The 21,436-nt window shown below is 40.0% G+C and overlaps 1 protein-coding gene across 4 annotated transcripts in view; it reads right to left on the bottom strand.

Moving 5' to 3' along the window:
• KIF4A (kinesin family member 4A) overlaps positions 1 to 21,436 on the bottom strand; it is a 181,445-nt gene that overhangs the window by 88,397 nt on the left and 71,612 nt on the right. For all 4 annotated transcript variants that reach the window (XM_079764681.1, XM_079764683.1, XM_079764682.1 and 1 more), the window contains 5 exons: positions 20,616 to 20,791; positions 11,607 to 11,668; positions 2,349 to 2,481; positions 631 to 689; positions 411 to 516 (listed from right to left, as the gene is read on the bottom strand). In XM_079764681.1, coding sequence (XP_079620807.1) covers positions 411 to 516; positions 631 to 689; positions 2,349 to 2,481; positions 11,607 to 11,668; positions 20,616 to 20,791 — 536 coding nt within the window. The remainder of the gene's footprint in view (positions 1 to 410; positions 517 to 630; positions 690 to 2,348; positions 2,482 to 11,606; positions 11,669 to 20,615; positions 20,792 to 21,436) is intronic.

Genomic DNA, 21,436 nt, shown 5'->3' with positions numbered 1-21,436 from the left:
GGCCTGTCCTTGCTCAGGCTTCAGACTTTGCTAAAATCTCTCAAACAAGCTACAGCTGGGTCAGCGTGCCCCAAACCTATCAATACTAAAAGGCCCAAGACCTAGCACTAGCATGAGCCTGCCTTGCTTCACAGCCCAGCTTCACCTGGGCACCTCCAAGCTTAATACAAATAGCTCATGCAGGGTGGCCCTAGGCAGTGGCTGACTTTGCACCTCCTATGTGGTGTCAGATGGGTACTAGATTTATCAGGGTTATCATTTTGTAAGTTCTATAAATGTCTAATCACTGGGTTGTACACCTGAAACCAATATTATATTGTACATCAACTGTAACTGAAAAATGAAAAAATAAAAAAGAGAGAAACAAATGAAAACAATGTGCCTGTTTACACTGTCCCTACTTGGCTTACCGATATCTGGTTAATCAGTTCCTGCAGGTTACAAATTTTCTCTACATTTTCTTTTAATTCCTGGTCTTCCAAATTTCCCACTAGCTTTTGAAGATCCACTTTACAGCTGAAAATTCAAGCAAAGGAATCCAAGAGTTAATCACACTGTCAAGGCCAGAGCATCTATGATTACATATTATGTGCTATAAGGTCAGTAACAAACATCTGGTAAGAAACTTACGCTGCATGCTGCTTGAGTTCTTCTAGCTTGGCATTCATTTTTTCATTCGCTTGTTCTGTCTATAACAAAGACCCAGGAGATCATCAGTGGCAGTGCCTGACAGCCTCACTTAATTATGCCTTCTCTCCTACTTCTATAGTTTAAAAGCCAGGTAGAGTGGCTGACTCCTTTACTATAATAGAAGATTTAATGGGCTTTGTTTATTTAGTGAGAAATGTTTTTTAACAGTCATGGAAATTAGCCCTTCAGTCAACATGAAATACTAAAAATAGCATCTAAGCAGCTGGGTCTAATGTTTGCCATGAAGCACAAACTATGGGGTGGAGTGTGAAGCCTCAATTCCATAGAGAATTTTGCAACTGAGGGAGAAAGCAATAGTTTCTGGCATGCTACACCCTGCTGTTTGCAAAACACCCACTTACTTTAAACTACCTCCTACACTATACTGTTCCCTGGTCCCAGCAGAAGGGCATTTAAAACATAAAAGGGCCTCACATTGCATATGAGCTGAGTTTTTTCACATTAAACTATCTGATATGGTAGGCTAGTTTTAACAAAAGAAAGTAAGAAAAAGGGAGAAGCACAAGAGTAATGGCAGAGAAGAAATGGCAGAGGCAGCTACATTTTGGGCAGGGTAATTGACAGTTTCTGTTCTATTCCAATCACAGTATCTATAATGTACTAAATGCACTGTTGGGGAAGAACAGTTTATATAGGACAACAATTTGTGCTTGCTATGAAGTTCTGATAGGACATCAAACAATAAGCCCATCGGGCAGCTACTGTAACAATCTTGTAAAGGTCAGATGGGTATGTGGCTAGAATAACAAGTACTGTCTGTTACATCTGCCACACTCACAATCATGTGAGACATATCTTCTAGAATTACTTCACAGGCAAAAAATGCATCATGGAGACAGAAAACTATATAAAAATCCCCTAAATCCCATTTTAACTCTTCTGCTAATAATGGACAATACAATGGACATAGGATTTGGCCCCCTTTAAATAAATCTTTAAGTAGCTTACCCTTTCTTGACAAGAGAGCACACATTTTGATGGAAACTCATTTTTGCTTCTGGCAACCATTGTGCTATCAAAAAACTGAATTGTATTAAGACTAGTAGAAAAACGTTATTGACAGAGCCAGCATGCACTGATCCAGGAGGTTACTATCAGACAGATAGTAGGATACAGACTAGTGTAATAAGTTACACAGTGATCCACTATTTGGAAGTTAACCATATGTGAAAGGAATTAATTTCCTAGCCATTCTATCTCACCACGATAACTGTTAGGATGGGATATGAATGTGACCTCATGATAGAGGAAGTGAGATAGAGAGGAACTAAAATCTTATTGAGGGAATAGTTACTTGGTATTATAGATAAAGATTAGTCAGGACTTAAGGTGAGAGGGACCTAGTTCTGTCCTCTCTGGCATTTTAGAACAAATCTATTTTAAAATGGGATTCATGTAGATTCTTTGTGGTGGATATATAGGTGTTCACTGTACAATTCTTTTAACTTTCCTGTATGTGTGACTATAAGCCCATGTATTTACCTCAGAGGGGCTCGATGGAGAATATGGAGGATATGGTAATACTATCCATTTCTTTCCATATAACTTGCCTCTCATAATGAGAAGCATGTTAAATATTTCAGAAACTAAACCTGGTAAATGTCCAGATTGCTAGTAGTTTAGTCTTGGGGTCTCACCAAAATGATCCTCTCCAATAGCTGGGATGTCTGACCAACTGCCTCACTCAGACCACGACTTAATTTTTCATTCTCCTCCACCAGGGACTGATTCTTCTCCATCAAAGACTGTAGATTCTCTGATGGTTTCACACTAAAACAAAGAAAGTAACATTAGGAAAATACATGATTAATAACACTTATATCAAAGGTGGATAAAAGTATATCCCACAGGCCTTTTGGGTGGGGCAGTTGGTTTAAAATTACCCCCCAAAGTCTGGAAAAAGTATGTCTATTCCAATCTATTCTCTCAGTCAGGGAATATGTTGTAAGAATAAGAAACATATGCCTGCAATAATTTATTATTTTTATGTATTTTTATTGAATTTATTGGGGTGACATTGGTTAATAAAATTATATAGGTTTCAGGTATACAATTCCATAATATATCATTTATATATTGTACCACCCCAAGTCAATTCTCCTTCCACCACCATTTATCCCCCTTTTACCCCTCCTTCTACCTCCCCTCTCCTCCCTTTTCCCTCTGGCAATCACCATACTGTAGTTTGTGTCTATGAGTTGTTGTGTGGTGTGTTTTTTGCTTAATCCCCGCACTCTTTTCACCCAGTCCCCCAACACCCTTCCCCTCAGATATCTGTCAGTTTGTTCTCTGTATTTATGAGTCTGTTTCTCTTTTGTTTGTTAGTTTATTTTGTTCATTAGATTCCACATATAAGTGAAATCATGATTTGGAGGACAATAATGATTCAGGGCCAGATATGGTTGCAACAGGAACGACTAACCTCTATCCTTGGTTCTTGGTTTAAGATCTTTGTGCCACATAGATAAGAAGTGAAGGCTAACTGTGGCTAAGACAAATGTTTTCTCCTTCTTCCCACTCTTAATCTCTTATTAAAGATTAGGGATGTAGGGAAGAAAAGGTACAGAGGAGATAGGGTCTAAATTTTACCTCATAAACGTAAGTCAATTACCTATTTAGTGTATAGTTTACTTCCAATAGAATTTAAGAAGTCAGAAAGTTGAAATGGTGAACAGTGGCCACTAAGACCTCATTTCACAATTCTCCATAAATAAGTGCTCCCTTCTTAAGTGCTCGTCTTGTTTGAAACTGATGAACCATAGCCTTCTGTCCATTTGTCTATCAGTTTTAAATTGCTTAGAGTGGGTGGAGGCAACAATAATTTCCATTTCAAATAGGAGTGGAAGGGACAGAAAGAAATTTCAAGGATACCTATAAATAAGAACCTTTGGAATTTATGCAGATTACTTCATAGTGGTCCCAGACTAATGAAGCAGGCCATTAAGAAGTATAGTTTTGGGGTATGTTTTGTAATCCACTGGGATTAGCTATTCACAACACTGAAAAGTTGGACTGGCGAAAAAAGATCAGAAGAGCCTGGCCGGTGTGGCTCAGTGGTTGATTGTCGACCCATGAACCAGGAGGTCACAGTTTGATTCCAAATCAGGGCACATGCCAGGTTTGCGGGCTTGCTCCCCAGTGGGGGGTGTGCAGGAAGCAGCCAATTCTCATTCTCTCTCTCTCCCTCCCTCCCTCCCCCCTCACTTCCTTTCTGAAGTCAATAAAAATATTTTTTAAAAAAAGATCACACGAAATATGAAGATTTGATCTTAAGAAGACTGAAGGGAAAAGTTAATAGCTGTCAAGGCTATAATAAAGGGTAAAAGGACAGGGAACAGCTGTTCTCAATCTCAATAAAGGATAAAAAATGATTACAGTAACAGATGCCCTCTCACATCCATGAATTATCCTTTTATTTATTATTTTATTTTTTAAAAATTATGTTCAATTTCTCTTGAACTCTAAGTATTTTTTCTAATATATTTTATTGATTTTTTTACAGAGAGAAAGGGAGAGGGATACAGAGTTAGAAACATCGATGAGAGAGAAACATCAATCAGCTGCCTCCTGCACACCCCCCACTGGGGATGTGCCTGCAACCAAGGTAAACGCCCTTGACCGAAATCGAACCTGGAACCCTTGAGTCCGCAGGCCAATGCTCTATCCACTGAGCCAAACCGGTATGTTTTTATTTATTTTTAGAGAGAAAGGGAGGGAGTAGAAGAGGGAGGGTGGGAGAGAGAAACATTGATGTGAGAGAATCATTGATTGGTTGCCTCCCTCATGTGCCCTGACTGGGGACCGAAGGATCCTTCAACCTAGGTATGTGCCCCAACAGGAAATTGAACCCGAAACCTTTTGCTGCACAGGACGACGTTTTAATTAACTGAGCCACCCGGCCAGGGCAAGACCTCCATGAATTTTTATGGAACATCTTTATCAAAAAGTTAATAACAAGGTCACACCATAAGGTCTCATATTACCCTGTTGAGAATTTACTAAGACTCTTATGAAGGAATGTTCAATTAAAATGTGTATTATAAAAATGAACTATCAGTACATTTAGTGTTATTTTAGATTGCTTTGATATTTCCTTCTTTCCTTACTGATATTAAACTGAAAACTTCCATGCATCATTCATGAAAGTTGACAAGTGCCAAAGTAATTATATTAAAGTACAGTTGACATAAAATATATTAATTTCAGGTGTATAACGTGATTCAATATTTATATAGCTTACAAAGTAATAGCCACATTAAGTCTAGTAACCATCTGTCACTGTATAAAGTTATGATATTGACTACTAGAGGCCCGATGCACAAAATTTGTGCACAGGGGTGGGGGGGATCCCTCAGCCTGGCCTGCGCCCTCTTGCAATCCGGGACCCCTCACTCCTAACCACCCCACCTGCTCGCTCCTTACGGCCTGCCTGCTCACTCCTTACCGCTTGGCTCACCACTTCTTAGTGCTGCCATGGAGGCAGGAAAGGGTCCCATCACCGCCACTGTGCTCCCCAGCCATGAACCTGGCTTCTGGCTGAGCGGTGCTCCCGCTGTGGGAGCGCACTGACCACGAGGGGGCAGCTCCTGCATTGAGCATCTGCCCCCTGGTGGTCAGTGCGCGTCATAGTGACCGGTCATTCTGGTCGTTCGGTCATTCCGCCTTAACGGTCGCTGGGCTTTTTTATATATAGATGTTCCATATGCTGTACATTATATCCCTGTACATTTCCCCCCTAACATTTCCAAGGCTTCTCTAAATGGGGAAAAAATACAATGGAAAACAAATGTTTCCTCTTTCACAAGCTATTTAATTGCCAAAGTAGGAATTCAAGTTAGCTGAGCAAGTGCAAATTGACAAACACTTGCAGAAAATCAATATAAAAGCTTCAATGACACACATTCAAAAATAGAATATGATACAAGGACAAAAAGCAAAAAAATGTTTATAAATTATACATTTTGTTAAAAGACTTACTATGAAAGGGCTCTAAAAATATAAATATATTTTTGAGATAAAGAATAACATGTTTATTTATCTGGAAAACATTGAACAACTGATTTCAATTGTTTGATTCAACAACTGTTTCTTAGAATTGATTACTTTTGCAGCTGAAAGTATATCCTATAGTATATCCTAGGTCGTTGGAAGTCTGGAATGGTCTTCATTAGTCTTGTGTTACATAAAATAGGCCTGTGCTAAATTCAAAGTAAAGGAAGATGGGCCAATTGCTTCTAAATCAAGTATACTAGAATATGTCTTTAAGAGACCCTTTAAGAGAACACAGCTTTCTTCAGTTTCTTTATCCAACATTCCTAAAATATTACCAAGGAAATCAAGATTAAATTACCAAAAGGGGGAGAATTACAAAGACAAAGTTGGTCATCTGTGGGTGACAAAATTATGGCAATTTTAATATTTATTTTTTTATACTTTCTAAATATAGCAGTGTATCACTTTTATAATAAAAAAACTGATTAAGGGTTACTAAAAATAAAGTTAGTAAAAAAAAAATAGGCTCACACCATTCACAAGAATAAACTCCAAATGAAAAGTGAAACATAAAACCAACATAAGGACTAGAAGAAAACATTGGTGAATTCCTCTTTAACCTTGGCATAGGAAAAGGCTTTCTAATTATGAATCAAACTCCAGAAGCATGAGGAGAATGTAAACAGTAGTCACTTTGGAAAACAGTTTGGCATTTTCTTAATCATACAATCTAGCAATTCCACTTCTAGGTATCTATCCAATAAAAAACACATGCCCACACAAAAACTTGCCAGTGAATACTCATAGCAGTATTACTCATAATAGCCAAAAAGTTGAAACAACCAAAAAGTTTATCAACTGCTGAATGGATAGACAAAATATGGTCTATCCAGACAATGAAATACTATTCCGCAATAAAAAGGAATGAAGTACTGATACAACATGGATGAATCTCAAAAACATTACAGGTGAAAGAAGCCAGACAAAAAGTCCACAAACTCTATGATTCCATGTATATGATATGTTCACACTAAGCAAATCTCTAGGAACAGAAAGCAGGCTAATGGTTGGCTGGGGCTGGGAGTGGAGTGACTGCAAATAGACAGGAGGGATCATTTTGAGGTGATGGAAATGTTCTAATATTGGGTTGTGGTGATCGTTGTACAACTCTGTGAATTTACTAAGGGCCATTGAATTGCCCTAGCTGGTTTGGCTCAGAGGATAGAGCATCAGCCTGAGGACTGAAGGGTCCCAGATTCGATTCCCATCAAGGGCACATGCTTGGGTTGTGGGCTCAACCCCCAGTAAAGGGTATGCAGGAGGCAGCCAATCAATGATTCTCTCTCATTGATGTTTCTATCCCTCTTTCCCTCTCCCTTCCTCTCTGAAATCAATAAATATATATTTAAAAAAATAAATAAAAGTCATTGAATTGTACTTAAAGTGAGTGAATTTTCAGGTATACAAATTATCTCAATAAAGTTGCTAAAGAATGCAGAAGCAATAAAAAATGACTGATAAACTTTTTACTACATAAAAATTTAAAAATTTTGCATGACAAACACTATAAACAAAGTAAAAGAGAATACACTGAAGAAAAATACACTATAGACAAAGAACTAATATTCACCAATATATAAAGAACTATTTAAATAAGGGCCAAAATTAGGGTGACTATTATGCAGCCACTATGGAAAACAGTATGGTGGTTTAAATAAAAAGTTTTAAATAGAATTACTATATGATCCAGTTATTCTCCTTTTGGTTACATATACAAAGGAATCAAAAGCACGGTCTTAAAGAGACATCTGCACACCTATGTTCATAGCAGCATTATTCACAATTTCCAAAAGGCACCTTGTGTCCATTGATGAATAAATGGATACACAAGAAATGGTATATACAAGATGGGGCAAAAGTAGGCATACAACTGGGGTTACGCAAAATACAAAGAATTTATTCTTAGAGTATTTATTAACTAGAGGCCCGGTGCATGAAATTCGTGCACGCGAGAGTCCCTAGGCCTGGCTGGTGATCAGGGATGATTGGGGCCTCCTTTCCCCCGACTGTCGGCTGGGGCCTTCCTTCATTCCGCAACGCCCGCTGGTGGTCAGTGCACGTCATAGTGAGCGGTCGAACTCCAGGTCGTTTGAACTCCCGAGGGGATAATTTTCATATTAGCCTTTTATTATATAGGATTATTGTATTACTTTCCATATGAACAATTATAAACCTACTTTTCCCCCACCCTGCATATTCAATGAAAAAAGCCAGTCACAAAAAGACAAACACTGTACGATTCCACTTATATGAGATATCTAAAGTAGTCAAGTTCATAGAAACAAAAAGTAGAATGATGGTTAGCAGGGGCTAAGAAGAAAGGGCACAAGGAGTTATTGTTTAATGGGTATATAATTTCAGTTTTACAAGATGAAAAAGTTCTGGAGATATGTTTCACAACAAGGTAAATATACTTAATGCTACTCAACTGTGCACGTAAAAATGCTTAAGATAGTAAATTTTATGTTATTTACCATAATTAAAAAAGAGAAAAAAACTTACAAGAAAACTAGAAGAAAATATAGGTGATGGTAAAGAGCATTCTATAAATACAAGCAATGGCAGGAAACTCCAAAAGAATAGATAGGGGTGGGGTGGGGAGTTGTTGTTTAATGAGTATGGAGTTTCAGTTTTGCAAGAAGCAAAAGTTCTGGAGAGTCATTGCACCACAATGTGGCTATACATAACACTTTTGAACTGTACACTTAAAAATGATTAAGACGGTAAATTTTATGTCATATATATTCAACCTTCCTCCTATATATGGGCATTTAGATTGTTTCCAATATTTGGCAATTACAGACATGCTGCAGTGTGTGTATATATTTGTGTTGTTAGTGATTTATCTTCAGGGTAGATTTTTATTTTTTTATTTATTTTTTTAAATGTTTTTATATATATATATATATATATATATATATATATATATATATATATATATTTTATTGCTTTTTTACAGAGAGGAAGAGAGAGGGATAGAGAGTTAGAAACATCGATGAGAGAGAAACATGGATCAGCTGCCTCTTGCACACCCCCTACTGGGGATGTGCCCGCAACCAAGGTACATGCCCTTGACCGGAATCGAACCTGGGACCCTTGAGTCCGCAGGCCGATGCTCTATCCACTGAGCCAAACCGGTTTCAGCAGGGTAGATTTTTAGAAATGGGATTGCTGGGACAAGTTAAGTGCATGTCTGGTTTTGTCAGATATTGCCATATTCCCCTCCAGAAGTGTTATACCCATTTGCATTCCCAACAGCAGTGTATGACAATGTTTGCTTTCTCCATAGCCTCGCCAATGGAATGTGGTGTCATATTTTTCCATTTTTTACTAATCTAATAGGTGAGAAATACTGTCTCAGTGTTGTCTGAATTTGTATTTCTTTAATTATGAGTGGGCTTGAGCATTTTTTTATGTTTCAGGGCTATTTTTATCTCTTTTTCTGGTGAATTGTCTATTCATGTGTCCCATTTTGCTAATGAGTTTTTTGATCCCTTGGCCCTTTTTCTAAAAATTGTGGTAAATATACAAAACATAAAATGTACCATTTAAACTATTTTTAAGTATACAGTTCAAAATGTACACTTGAAACCTATATAATCCTATTAACCGATGTCACCCCAATAAATTTAATTTAAAAAATAAAGTGGATTTGGGGCGGGGGAAGAACTTTCACAATGTTGAGCAAACATCACCAACATCTATCCTTAAAACTTGTTTATCTTGCAAAACTGAAGCACTGTATGCACTTACAATAACTGCCCATTTCCTCCTCTCCCCAGCCCCTGGCAAACATCATTCTACTTTCATTTGATTACTATAAGTACCTCATATGGGGGAAAATCATACAGTATTTGTCTTTTGTAACTATCTTGTTTCACTTAGCATAATGTTTTCAAGATTCATTCATGCTGTAGCATGTGTCAGATTTCCTTCCTTTATAAGCCTAAATAATAGTCCATTGTATGAATAGACCACATTTCTTTATCCATTCATCTGTTGATGGACAATGTGTTGCTTCCCCGTCTTGGCTGTTCGGAGCATGGGAGTGCAGATATCTCTTTGAGACCCTGCTTTCAATTCTTTTAGGTATATATATCCAGAAGTAAAATTGCTAGATCATATGGGATTCTATTTTAAATTGTTTGAGGAAACTCCATACTCTTTCCCATAGCAATTATACCATTTTACAAACCCTCCAACAGTGCACAAAAGTTCTAATTTCTCTACATCCTCCTCACATCCTTGACAGTAATGGTTATTTCCTATTTTGTTTTGTTTTTCTAGTAGTCATCCTAATGGGTGTACAGTGATCGCATCATGGTTCTGATTCACATTTCTATGCTGAGTATATTTTTCTGTATAACTCTGCCTTAGAGCATCATATTTCACATACCTTTCACATATCCAAAATATAAACAATTAAAACCAACCAAGATGTAGAGGGGATCCAAAATGGAATAAAAAAGGTGACTGTTGGAAATACCACGTTGCCTGGATAATCTAAGCCTAAAGACAAAAAGAACTGTACATAATCTAACTCATACAAGTGTTTCTCACAGTGTATGGGCTAGCAATCCTGAAACTACTTTATGTGTATACTAGAACTGAACAAGTAAGTAAATAGACTGCAGATAATGACAGCTGGTTTCTCACTGTTGAATAAATAAGTTTATAAATAAGGAGAGGAAGGCTAAAATGAACCCTGTAGGGTTGGACTGGAATCAGAGGTATCAGTATAAAATCATGGATTTTAATATACAGGGTTGGGCAAAAGTAGGTTTACAGTTGTGAGTACATGAAATAGAGGTTATTCTTGTATTATTACTTATTAATTATTGTATTATTTTTCTTACAAACAACTGTAAACCTACTTTTGCCCCACCTTGTTTATATAGGTACATAGATGTAAAAATATAGATATGAGCGTATGTGTATTACTATGCATACAGATATTTCCTAGCATTACTCACTGAGGGTGCCTAGAAGTAGTGATACCCAAGTAACAATGAGCACACCTATATGCCCAGATCTGGTTTCTAAACACCATTTTCCATTTAAAAAAAATACCAGGGCTCCTTGGAGATTTGGTTGATTCCAGAACTGGGGTGGCAAAAATACAAGACAGGTGTGGAACATTTTATGGAAAGGCTCAAAAAGTTGAGGATATTTTAAAGAAGACAAGAGCCACCCTAAAGGAGCTCCTAGTGGACAAAACATGAACAATTTGAGCAATAAAACAAATAATAAATATCCATGAGATTATATGGATATAAATAAAAAATCAAGTAAATAAATGGGAGAGAAGTGACAGCTCTTTCTCACAGAATTCCAATTAATAAATTTCTAAGGCCAACCTTAGCCAGTTTGGCTCAGTGCATAGAGCGTCGGCCTGCAGATTGAAGGGCCCCGGGTTCAATTCTGGTCAAGGGCACATAGATCGGTTGAAGGCTCGATCCCCTGTACCAGTCAGGGTGTGTGCAGGAGGCAACCAATCGATGTGTCTCTCTTACACAGATGTGTCTCTTCCACATTGATGTTTATCTCTGCCTCTCCCCGTCCCTTCCACTCTCTCTAAAAATCAATGGAAAAATATCCTCGGGTGAGGTTTAATTAACTAACTAAATAAGTAAGTAAATTTCTGAGGCCAGAACCCATGTTCTTCCTATTACATCAGGCTTACTCAAAGCTAACTAGTTAAGTCCAAAACAGTCAGCAGGTTTGGTAAGATCCCAACCTTGACATCAGTGTTACTAGAAACTTTAATATATCAGGGGAAAACAACCATCAGGAGAAACAGCCTTTGCTAGATTTTACATTTAAAATTAATATATGACTCTTACTTTATAGATCCAGGCAAGGTACCTCCATGGGCTTGTAGCAACAAGACCTGTAGCTGCTGTACCTGGGAAATGCAAAGGAAAATAGTCACCAATCAAAAGCTATTCATCCCTTTATCAGTGAAATTGCTGCAAGAACAGTCACATAATTGTATTCAATACATAGGAAATCTAAGGCATTATCTTTTAGGTATTACAGAAAGCATCAGGGTTGATGATTCAATGATTAAAGGACAATCAGCATTACATGAAAGACTAGTATTTAGAAGATAAGCTGTCCCTTTCACCTAAGTCTCTTAATGACTTTTATTGAGACTCTATTTTATTATTAAACTAGAGGCCCAGCCGGCGAAATGGCACGAGACCCAGACCCACCTCGCCACAGGACCCATCACTGCACCTCCTGGTGACCGGTCATTTCGTTGTTATGGCCACAGGCCTTTTAAAATATAGATTTATTGGGGTGATATTGATCAACATGAACATACAGGTTTCAGGTGTGCGGATTGTTGTTTTTTTGTATTAAATTTATTGAGGTGACATTGGTCAACATGAACATATAGTATTGAGCCTTGATTTTTTAAAAAAAATCAAACCCAGCCCTGTGCTAAGCAATGTGAAGGGGAATATGAGAATAAACTCTTGTGGTTTATTCTCAATTTTACAATCTAGTTAATGAAGACAAGCCTAAGGCCTGAAATAGTAGTAGGAAATAATAAAAGACAGAAGATGCTAAGTCATCAAGTATAGTTAAACTAGAGGCCTAGTGCATGAAATTCGTGCACAGGGGCGGGGGGGGGTGTCCCTCAGCCCAGCTTTCACCCTCTCCAATCTGGGACCCCTCAAGGGATGTCCGACTGCCTGTTTAGGCCCGATCCCACCAGACATCCCTTTGACAATCCAGGACTGCTGGCTCCCAACAGCTCGCCTGCCTGCCTTCCTGATTTCCCCTAACCGCTTCTGCCTGCCAGCCTGATCACCCCCTAACCACTCCCATGCCAGCCTATGCCAGCCTGATTGATGTCTAACTGCTCCCCTGCCAGCCTGTTTACCCCCAACTTCCCTCCTCTGCTGGCCTGGTCACCCCTAACTGCCCTCCTCTTCAGGGTTGATCGCCTCCAACTGCCTTCCCTTGCAGGCCTGATCCCTCCCAACTGCCCTCCCCTGCTGGCCATCTTGTGGTGGCCATCTTGTGTCCACATGGGGGCAGGATCTTTGACCACATAGGGGCAGCTATCTTGATCTTGTGTGTTGGAGTGATGGTCAATCTGCATATTACTCTTTCATTAGATAGGATAGAGGCCTGGTGCATGGGTGGGGACCAGCTGGATTGCCCTGAAGGGTGTCCTGGATCAGGGTGGGGTTCCCTTGGGGCATGGAGAGGCCTGGGCGGGGGGCCTGTGGTGGTTTGCAGGCCAGCCACGCCCCTGGCGACCCAAGCAGAGGCCCTGGTATCTGGAATTTATTTACCTTCTACAATTGAAACTTTGTAGCCTGGAGTGGAAACAAGCCTCCTGCTCACTCCGTGGCCAGCAGCCGTTTGTTTGGATTTGTTTACCTTCTATAATTGAAACTTTATATCCTTGAGTGGAGGCCTGGGCCCGTCAGAGTGTGTGGAAAGCTTGGCTTCCTCTGTTGCCGGGGAAACCCAAGCCTCCCTTCTGGTAGCCATCTTGGTTGGGGTTAATTTGCATACTCGACCTCATTGGCTGGTGGGCGTGGCTTGGCTGGTGGGCGTGGCTTATGTAGCAGAGTGATGGTTAATTTGCATACTACTCTTTTATTAGAGAGGATACTTTAGGGTTCTGGGAAGTGGCAAGTGAATGGAATCCTAAAACAATCAAAAGGAGGATTCAAAGGGATGTGTAACCATCCTCTCCCATTCCCTTCTATGATAGAAGAGGAGCTGTTCTGTCTCCTACAACCAGTCTCCTCACTTATAATTTGGATCCCAACTCTTCTTGCCTCCTGATGAATCTTCCTCTATTCGTTATCCCTTCTCTCTTCTCCATCTTTGACTTTTCCCTTTTTTCAGGATACTTCCTATTAAGATGAAAACATGTTCAAATCTCACCTATCTTAAAACAAAAGTATGCTTCCCAATCCCACTACCTTTTGCCCTATTTCTCTCCTTCACAAACTTTGAAAGAATAGTTTATACCCATTGCCTCCATTTCCTTTTGATCTTTTCTCTCACTTGCTCCTCAACCTCAATATTGATTTCTGCTCACAGTATTCTACTGAAATAACTCTTGCTAAGGTCACCAATGATCTGCATACCACTACATCCCATGGTAATTTTTCAGTCTTCAGTTTACTTGACTATTGGGTAGTATTTGGCTTAACAGACAGCATACTTTCCTGCTTTTCCTTTTATTCTTCCAGCTGATCTTCTAAGTCTCTTTCTTTGCTCATCTTTGCTCCAACTGTCCTTTAAATGGTAAAGTTCCTCAAAGCCCAGTATCATGCTATTCACTTTATACTCTCTTTTTAAAGTCCCAACTCTGCCTATGGCTTCAATTACCATCTACAAACTAGTGACTGCCCAAATGTATCCAATACACAGATCTTTCTGAATTTAGACCCATATATTCAACTATGTACTTAATATTCCACTTAGTTGTCTCCTATCCACAAACCTGGCCCTTCTCCAGTGAGCTCCTGCTCAGGGAATACGCAGCTTCACACACCGGAAATCTGGGTGCTGTGCCTTCATCCCTTTAACTAATCCACTGGTCACTTCTTTTTATCACCACTACCACCCTAAATGTAGCCACCATTATCCTCACTTGGATCACTGTAGTTAGTAACTTCTCAGGTGGTCTCTAGGAACCTACTCTTCCTCCATTACAATCCATTTCCACACAGTGGCCAGACCATCTTTTAAAAATGTAAATTATCAAGAGAAACAAAGATGGCGGCATAAGGTAAACACCTGTACTGCTGCCTCGTACAACAATTTTAAAACTGCAACTGGAAGACAGAGCGGACATTGTCCAGAACCACTGGAAAGCTGGCTGAGTGGAAATTCTACAACTAGAAGGAAAACGAAAAGGACACTGAGACTCAGGAGCTGTGGAGGTGCGGAGACCCATGCGCGCGGAAAGGGCAAGTGACTGAATATGCGGATGGCTTACTCGCGGCGGCACTCGGAGACTCACGGTGCACAGAGAAGGTGGGCAGCAAACGCGCAGCTAGCTTTCTTGTTTGGGAGGAAAACAAAACCTCCTGACTGCACTGAAATCCAGCTCCAGGTGAGACATTGGGTACCAGACTCATTCGGGGAGAAACTGGACTGTCTGGTAGCGGGCGAAACTCGAGAGCAGCCTTCTCTCAGAGGTTCGTGCAGCCATTGCCGCGGGTCACTGAGACACAGGGCCCTTTTAGGGCGGGGCTGAAGGGAAACCAAGGCTGTCTCCTCCACCCTGAGACTCTGCCCCATCCAAGCTGGGCATAGAAGCCCTCCCAGCGGAGACACTGCTGATCCTCACAGCGAATTGGCCTGGAGGTCAACTCCCCGCAGTGATACCAACAACAATCAAGGCTTAACTACAACAAGACTGCACACACAGCCCATAAAGGGGTGCACCAAGAGTGTCCACCACAGGTAACTGGGGAGGCTGAGCTACTGGGCCCTACTAGGACACCTAGCACACAAAGCAACACCATCAACTCAGGGAAGCAGCTAAAATGCGGAGACAAAGAGGCAGGCCACAATTGAAGGAAATGGAGGAAAGCAAAAGACTGGATATAGAGTTCAAAACCATGGTTAAAAGGTTTTTCAATAATTTCCTGGAAAAGGCCAATAAATTTAACAAGACCCTCGAGGATATGAAAAAGGATCAACTAGAAATTAAGCATACACTGACTGAAATAAAAAATATTATACAGAGACCTAACAGCAGACTAGAGGATCGCAAGAATTAAGTCAAAGATTTGGAATACCAAGAAGCAGAAAACACTCCTCCAGAAAAGCAAAAAGCAAAAAGAATCCAAAAAGTTGAAGATAGTGTAAGAAGCCTCTGTGACAACTTCAAGCGTACCAACATCAGAATTATGGGGGTCCCAGAAGAAGAGAGAGGGCAAGATACTGAAAACCTATTTGAAGAAATAGTGACAGAAAACTTCCCCCACCTGGTGAAAGAAATAGACTTACAAGTCCAGGAAGCACACAGAACCCCCAAAAAAAAGGAATCCAAAGAGGACCACACCAAGACACATCATAATTAAAATTCTAAGAGCAAAAGACAAAGAGAGAATATTAAAAGCAGCAAGAGAAAAACAGTTAGTTACCTACAAGGGAGCACCCATACGATTGTCAGCTGATTTCTCAACAGAAACTGTGCAGGCCAGATGGGAATGGCAAGAAATATTCAAAGTGATGAATAGCAAGAAACTACAACCAAGATTACTCTACCCAGCAAAGCTATCATTCAGAATTGAAGGTCAGATAAAGAGCTTCACAGATAAGAAAAAGCTAAAGGAGTTCATCACCGCCAAACCAGAATTATATTAAATGCTGAAAGGTATTCTTTAACCCTTTGCACTCGCTTGCTTTTTTCTCAATTCCTTTATTCTACTTGGGACTTACTTTTTTAAATACCCCAGATTTTACAAAGTGCGGCAGTAGAATAAAAAACTGGAGTTTCTTTTCAAACTTATTTATTTGGATTTTTTTATATTTCAAATACATACGAGCTGCTACCTATGCTAACCATGTCGAGTCACACTCGACATCCGAGTGCAACAAATATGTATCTATCAACAAGTGAATCTAACAACCAAGGGAATAAAAAATCTGATGAACAGTATTAACTGGTGAATATAATAGAATCAGGGGCATAGAAGAGAGTGGCCTGACAATTCTCGGGGGAAAAGGGGAGTGGGGGGTGTGGGAAGAGACTGAACAAAAAGTGTATACCTATGGATGAGGACAGTGGGGGAGGTGTAAGGGCAGAGGGTGGGGTAGGAACCGGGTGGAGGGGAGCTATGGGGGGAAAAAGAGGAACAACTGTAATAATCTGAACAATAAAGATTTATTAAATTAAAAAAAAAATTATCAATAATTTTTAACACAGTCCATGAGGCTTTGATCAGGACTCTACTTTTTCTCTAGTCTAATACTGGAATACTCTATCTCCACTCTAGCCACATTGGCATTATTTGATTTCTTCAAATGCACTATACTTCTTCCTCACTTAAGACCTTTCTAGACTTGTAATATACCTGGAACTGTTCTAAGTGCTTTACATGTATTAACTCAACCCCCACAAAAATTCTATGAAGCGGGTACAATAGTAATTTCCTTTTTATAGATAGGGAAAATAAAAAACAAAGAACTTGCTCAAGGTACATAGCCAGGATTTGAACCTGGGCAGTCTGGCTGCAGTGTCACTGCTTTTAATCACTGTACTTTGCTATACATCCTATTTCTTTTCCCTGGAATCCTCTTCCTTCTTTTCTGCATAGATAATCCCTATTCAATCCCTTAAACCTCAGCTCAAATGTTGCTTCCTCAGGACGCCTTCTCAGATTAGATATATAACAGAAGATCCTATTCTATACTTTCACAGCACACTATCCCAGTTTATAAGGATGTGTTGATATGATTATCCTATATAATAAGAGGCTAATATGCAAATCGACAGAATAGCAGAACAACCGGTCACTATGATGCACACTGACCACCAGGGGGCATACGCTCAACGCAAGAGCTGCCCCGTGGTGGTCAGTGTGCTCCCACAGGGGGCGCACCGCTCAGACAGAAGCCCTGAGCCGGGCTCAAGGCTGGTGAGCACAGCCACGGTGGTGGGAGCCTCTCCCTCCTCTGCGGCAGCACTAAGGATATCTGACTGTGGGCTTAGGATATCCCCGGAGGGCTCCTGGACTGCAAGAGGACAAAGGCTGGGCTGAGGGACTCTCCCTGAGTATACAAATTTCATGCACTGGGCCTCTAGTAGTTTGTAAGGATATGTTGGTATGATTATAGTTTATAAGGATATGTTGGTATGATTATGTATTTAGTGTCTGTTTCTCCTAATAAGTTCCATGAAGGCAGCAACTGTGACTGCTTTGCTCAACAATGTATCCTAGCACAGTACCTGATACATAATAGTGTTCAATAAACATTTATTGTTGGGTCTTGACCACCCACCAAGACCCAGTTAGGAACTTATGATCTCTCACAGCATCCCTTTTTTCATCCACAATGTAAACTTGTCAGGGATCCATAATCCTGAGTAGCGGGATCAAACCTGGGAATCGACATTGGCAATGCATTCGGGGTAAAATAAATCTTCAGCATCCAGCACCATGAAGGAGTTGAATGAATAGTTAAGTACTACATGGAAAAAGACGGAATCTCTTAATTCCCTGTCCAATGTGCTTTCTTTTATGAGGAAGAAGAAGAAAAAGGTAAAGATAAAAATTATGAACAACAAATACATATCTATCAACAAGTGAATCTAAAAATCAAGTGAATAAAAAAATCTTATGAACAGAATACACTGGTGAATATAATAGAATCAGGGGCATAGAAAGGGAGTAGACTGACAATTCTCGGGGGGAAAGAGGTGTGGGGGTGCGGGAAGAGACTGGACAAAAATCGTACACCTATGGATGAGGACAGTGGGGTGGGGAGGTAAGGGCAGAGGGTGGGGTGGGAACCGGGTGGAGGGGAACTATGGGGGGGGAAAAAAGAGGAACAACTGTAATAATCTGAACAATAAAGATTTATTTTTTTAAAAAAAGAGAGGAGACAGTAAATAAGCAAGCAAACAAATAAGAATGGCTTAATCTAATCTTCCTGCAACCCCTTAGTTGAAAGTGATAAATACTTTATCTCTTGGGAACTTGTGACACTCCAATACGATTTGCATATCAGTGCTTTGTCATATAAATGCCTGATGTCAAGGTATCAAATGACTTGGCCAAGATAACATAGCAGTCTGCAACAAATGTTTAGCACTTAATTATATAATTGCCTTAAAAAATTTATTAGCTACTCTGGAAGGGCATCCTGTACAGATCTCCCTAATTTCATCTTTGAATTGGACAATTGTGAAACCTTTCTAAGTGGCCTCTATGACTCTATGGCTTAGACTTGTAGGGCCCGTTATATTAGAGACTAGAGGCCTGGTGCATGAAATTTGTGCACTGGGCGGGGGGCGGGGGGAGGATGTCCCTCAGCACAGCTTGCACCCTCTCCAATCTGGGATCCTTCTCACAATCCAGGACTGCTGGCTCCCAACCGCTCGCAAAAAAACACACAAACATTTATTGTTGGAACAAATAAATGACTAAGAAGAAGAGCATTTTGGGCAATAAGCATACACATGAAAGAGAATAGAGGGAAAGATCTGAGTGTGTGGTATTTTATAATTTAGATGATACTGTGAACAGGTAAATTACATGTATTTTCTATAGTGACTCCCTGGGAGGGAAGGAGATAAAGGAGGAGAAGGGGAGAGAAGAAGAGAGACTACCTGAATAGTAGTTGTTATCACTGAGAAGGAAGGCCAGAGGTGGAGTGAGCTCTGGACAGTTGGGAAAACACTAGATTCCCAGTTGAAAGAGTATTATACCCTAGAAGGCAAGAAAACTTCATCCCCCAAACATGAATCATCCAATGACCTGCCTTCTCAGCTCTTCTATCAGGGCTACTGAGCTGGTGCACATGCAGTCACAGTGACACTACCACAAATTCATGCTTATAGTTAACTACCTTTTCAAGTCTTTTGTGGACTCCTCAATCCCTCTACCCTATTATATGCTTGCTTGCTCTTAGAAGATGACTTTCCCTCTTACTTAACTGAGAAGATAAAGTCATCAGGATGAAAAATCCTCAATTTATCTTCTCCCTCTCCATTAGTGTCACTGTATTATTCCTATCTTAACCCTTTTCTTCTAGTCTTAGGGCAGGTGATACCTCTAAATTAGTGTTACTGTATTATTCCTACCTTAACCTCTTTTCTTCTACTCTTGGGGCAAATTGCAAGTCCCTTGTCTAAAGCAAATCCATCTTTATTTGTTCTCAGAACCTCAACTACTCAGATGACCCCCTATCAACTAGTCCCCATTATCAGTTTCAGTCTCTCCCAATTGGTTCTTTCACTTGTTTAAGTTTCTTCCATATTTTAAAAACAAACAAACCTACACCCCTTGACCCTTGATTACTGCCTCTTATCTTCTTGTATCTTGCCTTCTTTCAAGAAGAGCCTATCAGCTTCTATCACTTCCTTATCTAGTATTCACTATTTATTGGACAGCATTTTGCTCTTTTATTAAACAACTCTATTTAGATATCCCCTCAATCCCTTCACATTCAAACAACACAAACTGAGTTTCATCATTTTCTACCTGACACTGTTTTTCCAGCCTATATTCCCTGACTTAATCACTGGTACTAACATTTATTCTTTTGACCAAGCAAGAAACCTGAAAATTAACCTTGATTATCCTCTCCCGCCCTTCCACATCAAATTTGTTACTAAGTAAGCCTATACATTCTACTGTACTTCCTTATTTGTTTGTTTTTCTAATTTGTCCCCTTCTCTCCACCTCTATTGCTATTGTCTTTAGTTCAGGCCTGAGCTATTATAACAGCCTAATTTCTTTTCCTATTTCTAGTCATGCCCCCCCCCAAAATCCACTTTCTTGAGACTTGTTAGAGTGATCTCCCTCTTCCAATGGCTTCCCAAAGCTTTCAGGTTGAATTCCAAATTCTTTACAAGTCATGTGAGGACCTTCAGGATCTGATCTGATTCCTGCCTACCTTTCATCTAATCTCTCAATGTTCACTTCTTTATCAGTAAAATCTCCAATGCCCCCCATCTTAAATGTGACAACAACCATATTAATAGAAATTATTAACATGGTAATAATTCCCCAACAAATATGCTTAACCAGTATGTCTAAATTTCTGATAAAAGGAGAAGCTGAGAAACAGAAGAAGCTCTATCATTCCATTCACATTCTTCTAATTTTTCTCATCAAATTGCAAGTCCCTTATACCTGTTGCTTCAGATGATTAAGTTCAGCTGTCCGGGGATCAATATTAACAATAGGTTTGTTCTTGATTTTTCTTGCTCTGTCAGCATAGCGAAGGGTATTTAATGTTTCTTCTAGATTGGAGTCAGCAGGACTCACACAGGCTATCATAAGAGTGTGGCTATTACCTCCTAGAGAATCTGAAAAGGAAATGAAATCAAACAAGTAAAATGCAAGCAAAGCTGTCTATATGGGCTGGTGACTTCAAAATCAGAGCTGTAACAACAACAAAATGAGTATCTACCCATTTCCTATTTGTGACAATATAAAAACACAAAGATTTTTTATGTATAAAACTAGTAGCCCATTTGCAGGAAGAATCCTGCAAGCAGCCGCTGCGGCCGCGTGCGCTGCCGCTGCGGCGGTGTGCGCTGCTGCTGCCGTTGCGGCTGCCGCGCCTGCACCCGCTCGCCGCTGCTGCCCGCCCCGCCCCGCCCGGGCTTTCCTCTGGCAGCCACCTTGCTTTCCGCTTTTCCTCCCTCTTCCTTCTAAGTTGTCTTCAGTCATCACTCCTCCCTCCCTCAGTGTATGCAAATTAACCGCCATCTTTGTTGGGTAATTTGCATACTCGCCCTGATTGGCTGGTGGGCATGGCTGGTGGGCGTGGCTTGGGCATAGTGGAGGTGCGGTCAATTTGCATATTACTATTTTATTAGGTAGGATAATAATAGCTTAAAATCCTATTGGATGTGTCCTCATGATTAAAAGTCTGTGATTTCAGCAGTTAATCATGTTAAAACAACTGGGGCCTGGCCTAAGTCAGTCAGGAGCCACTATAGAGATTA

The sequence above is a fragment of the Cnephaeus nilssonii genome, assembly GCF_951640355.1.
Source record: "Cnephaeus nilssonii genome assembly, chromosome: X".
In the NCBI taxonomy this organism is placed as follows: domain Eukaryota; kingdom Metazoa; phylum Chordata; class Mammalia; order Chiroptera; family Vespertilionidae; genus Cnephaeus; species Cnephaeus nilssonii.
Note: the sequence above shows the minus strand (reverse complement) of the source record. Positions and strands in the feature narration are given on the sequence as shown.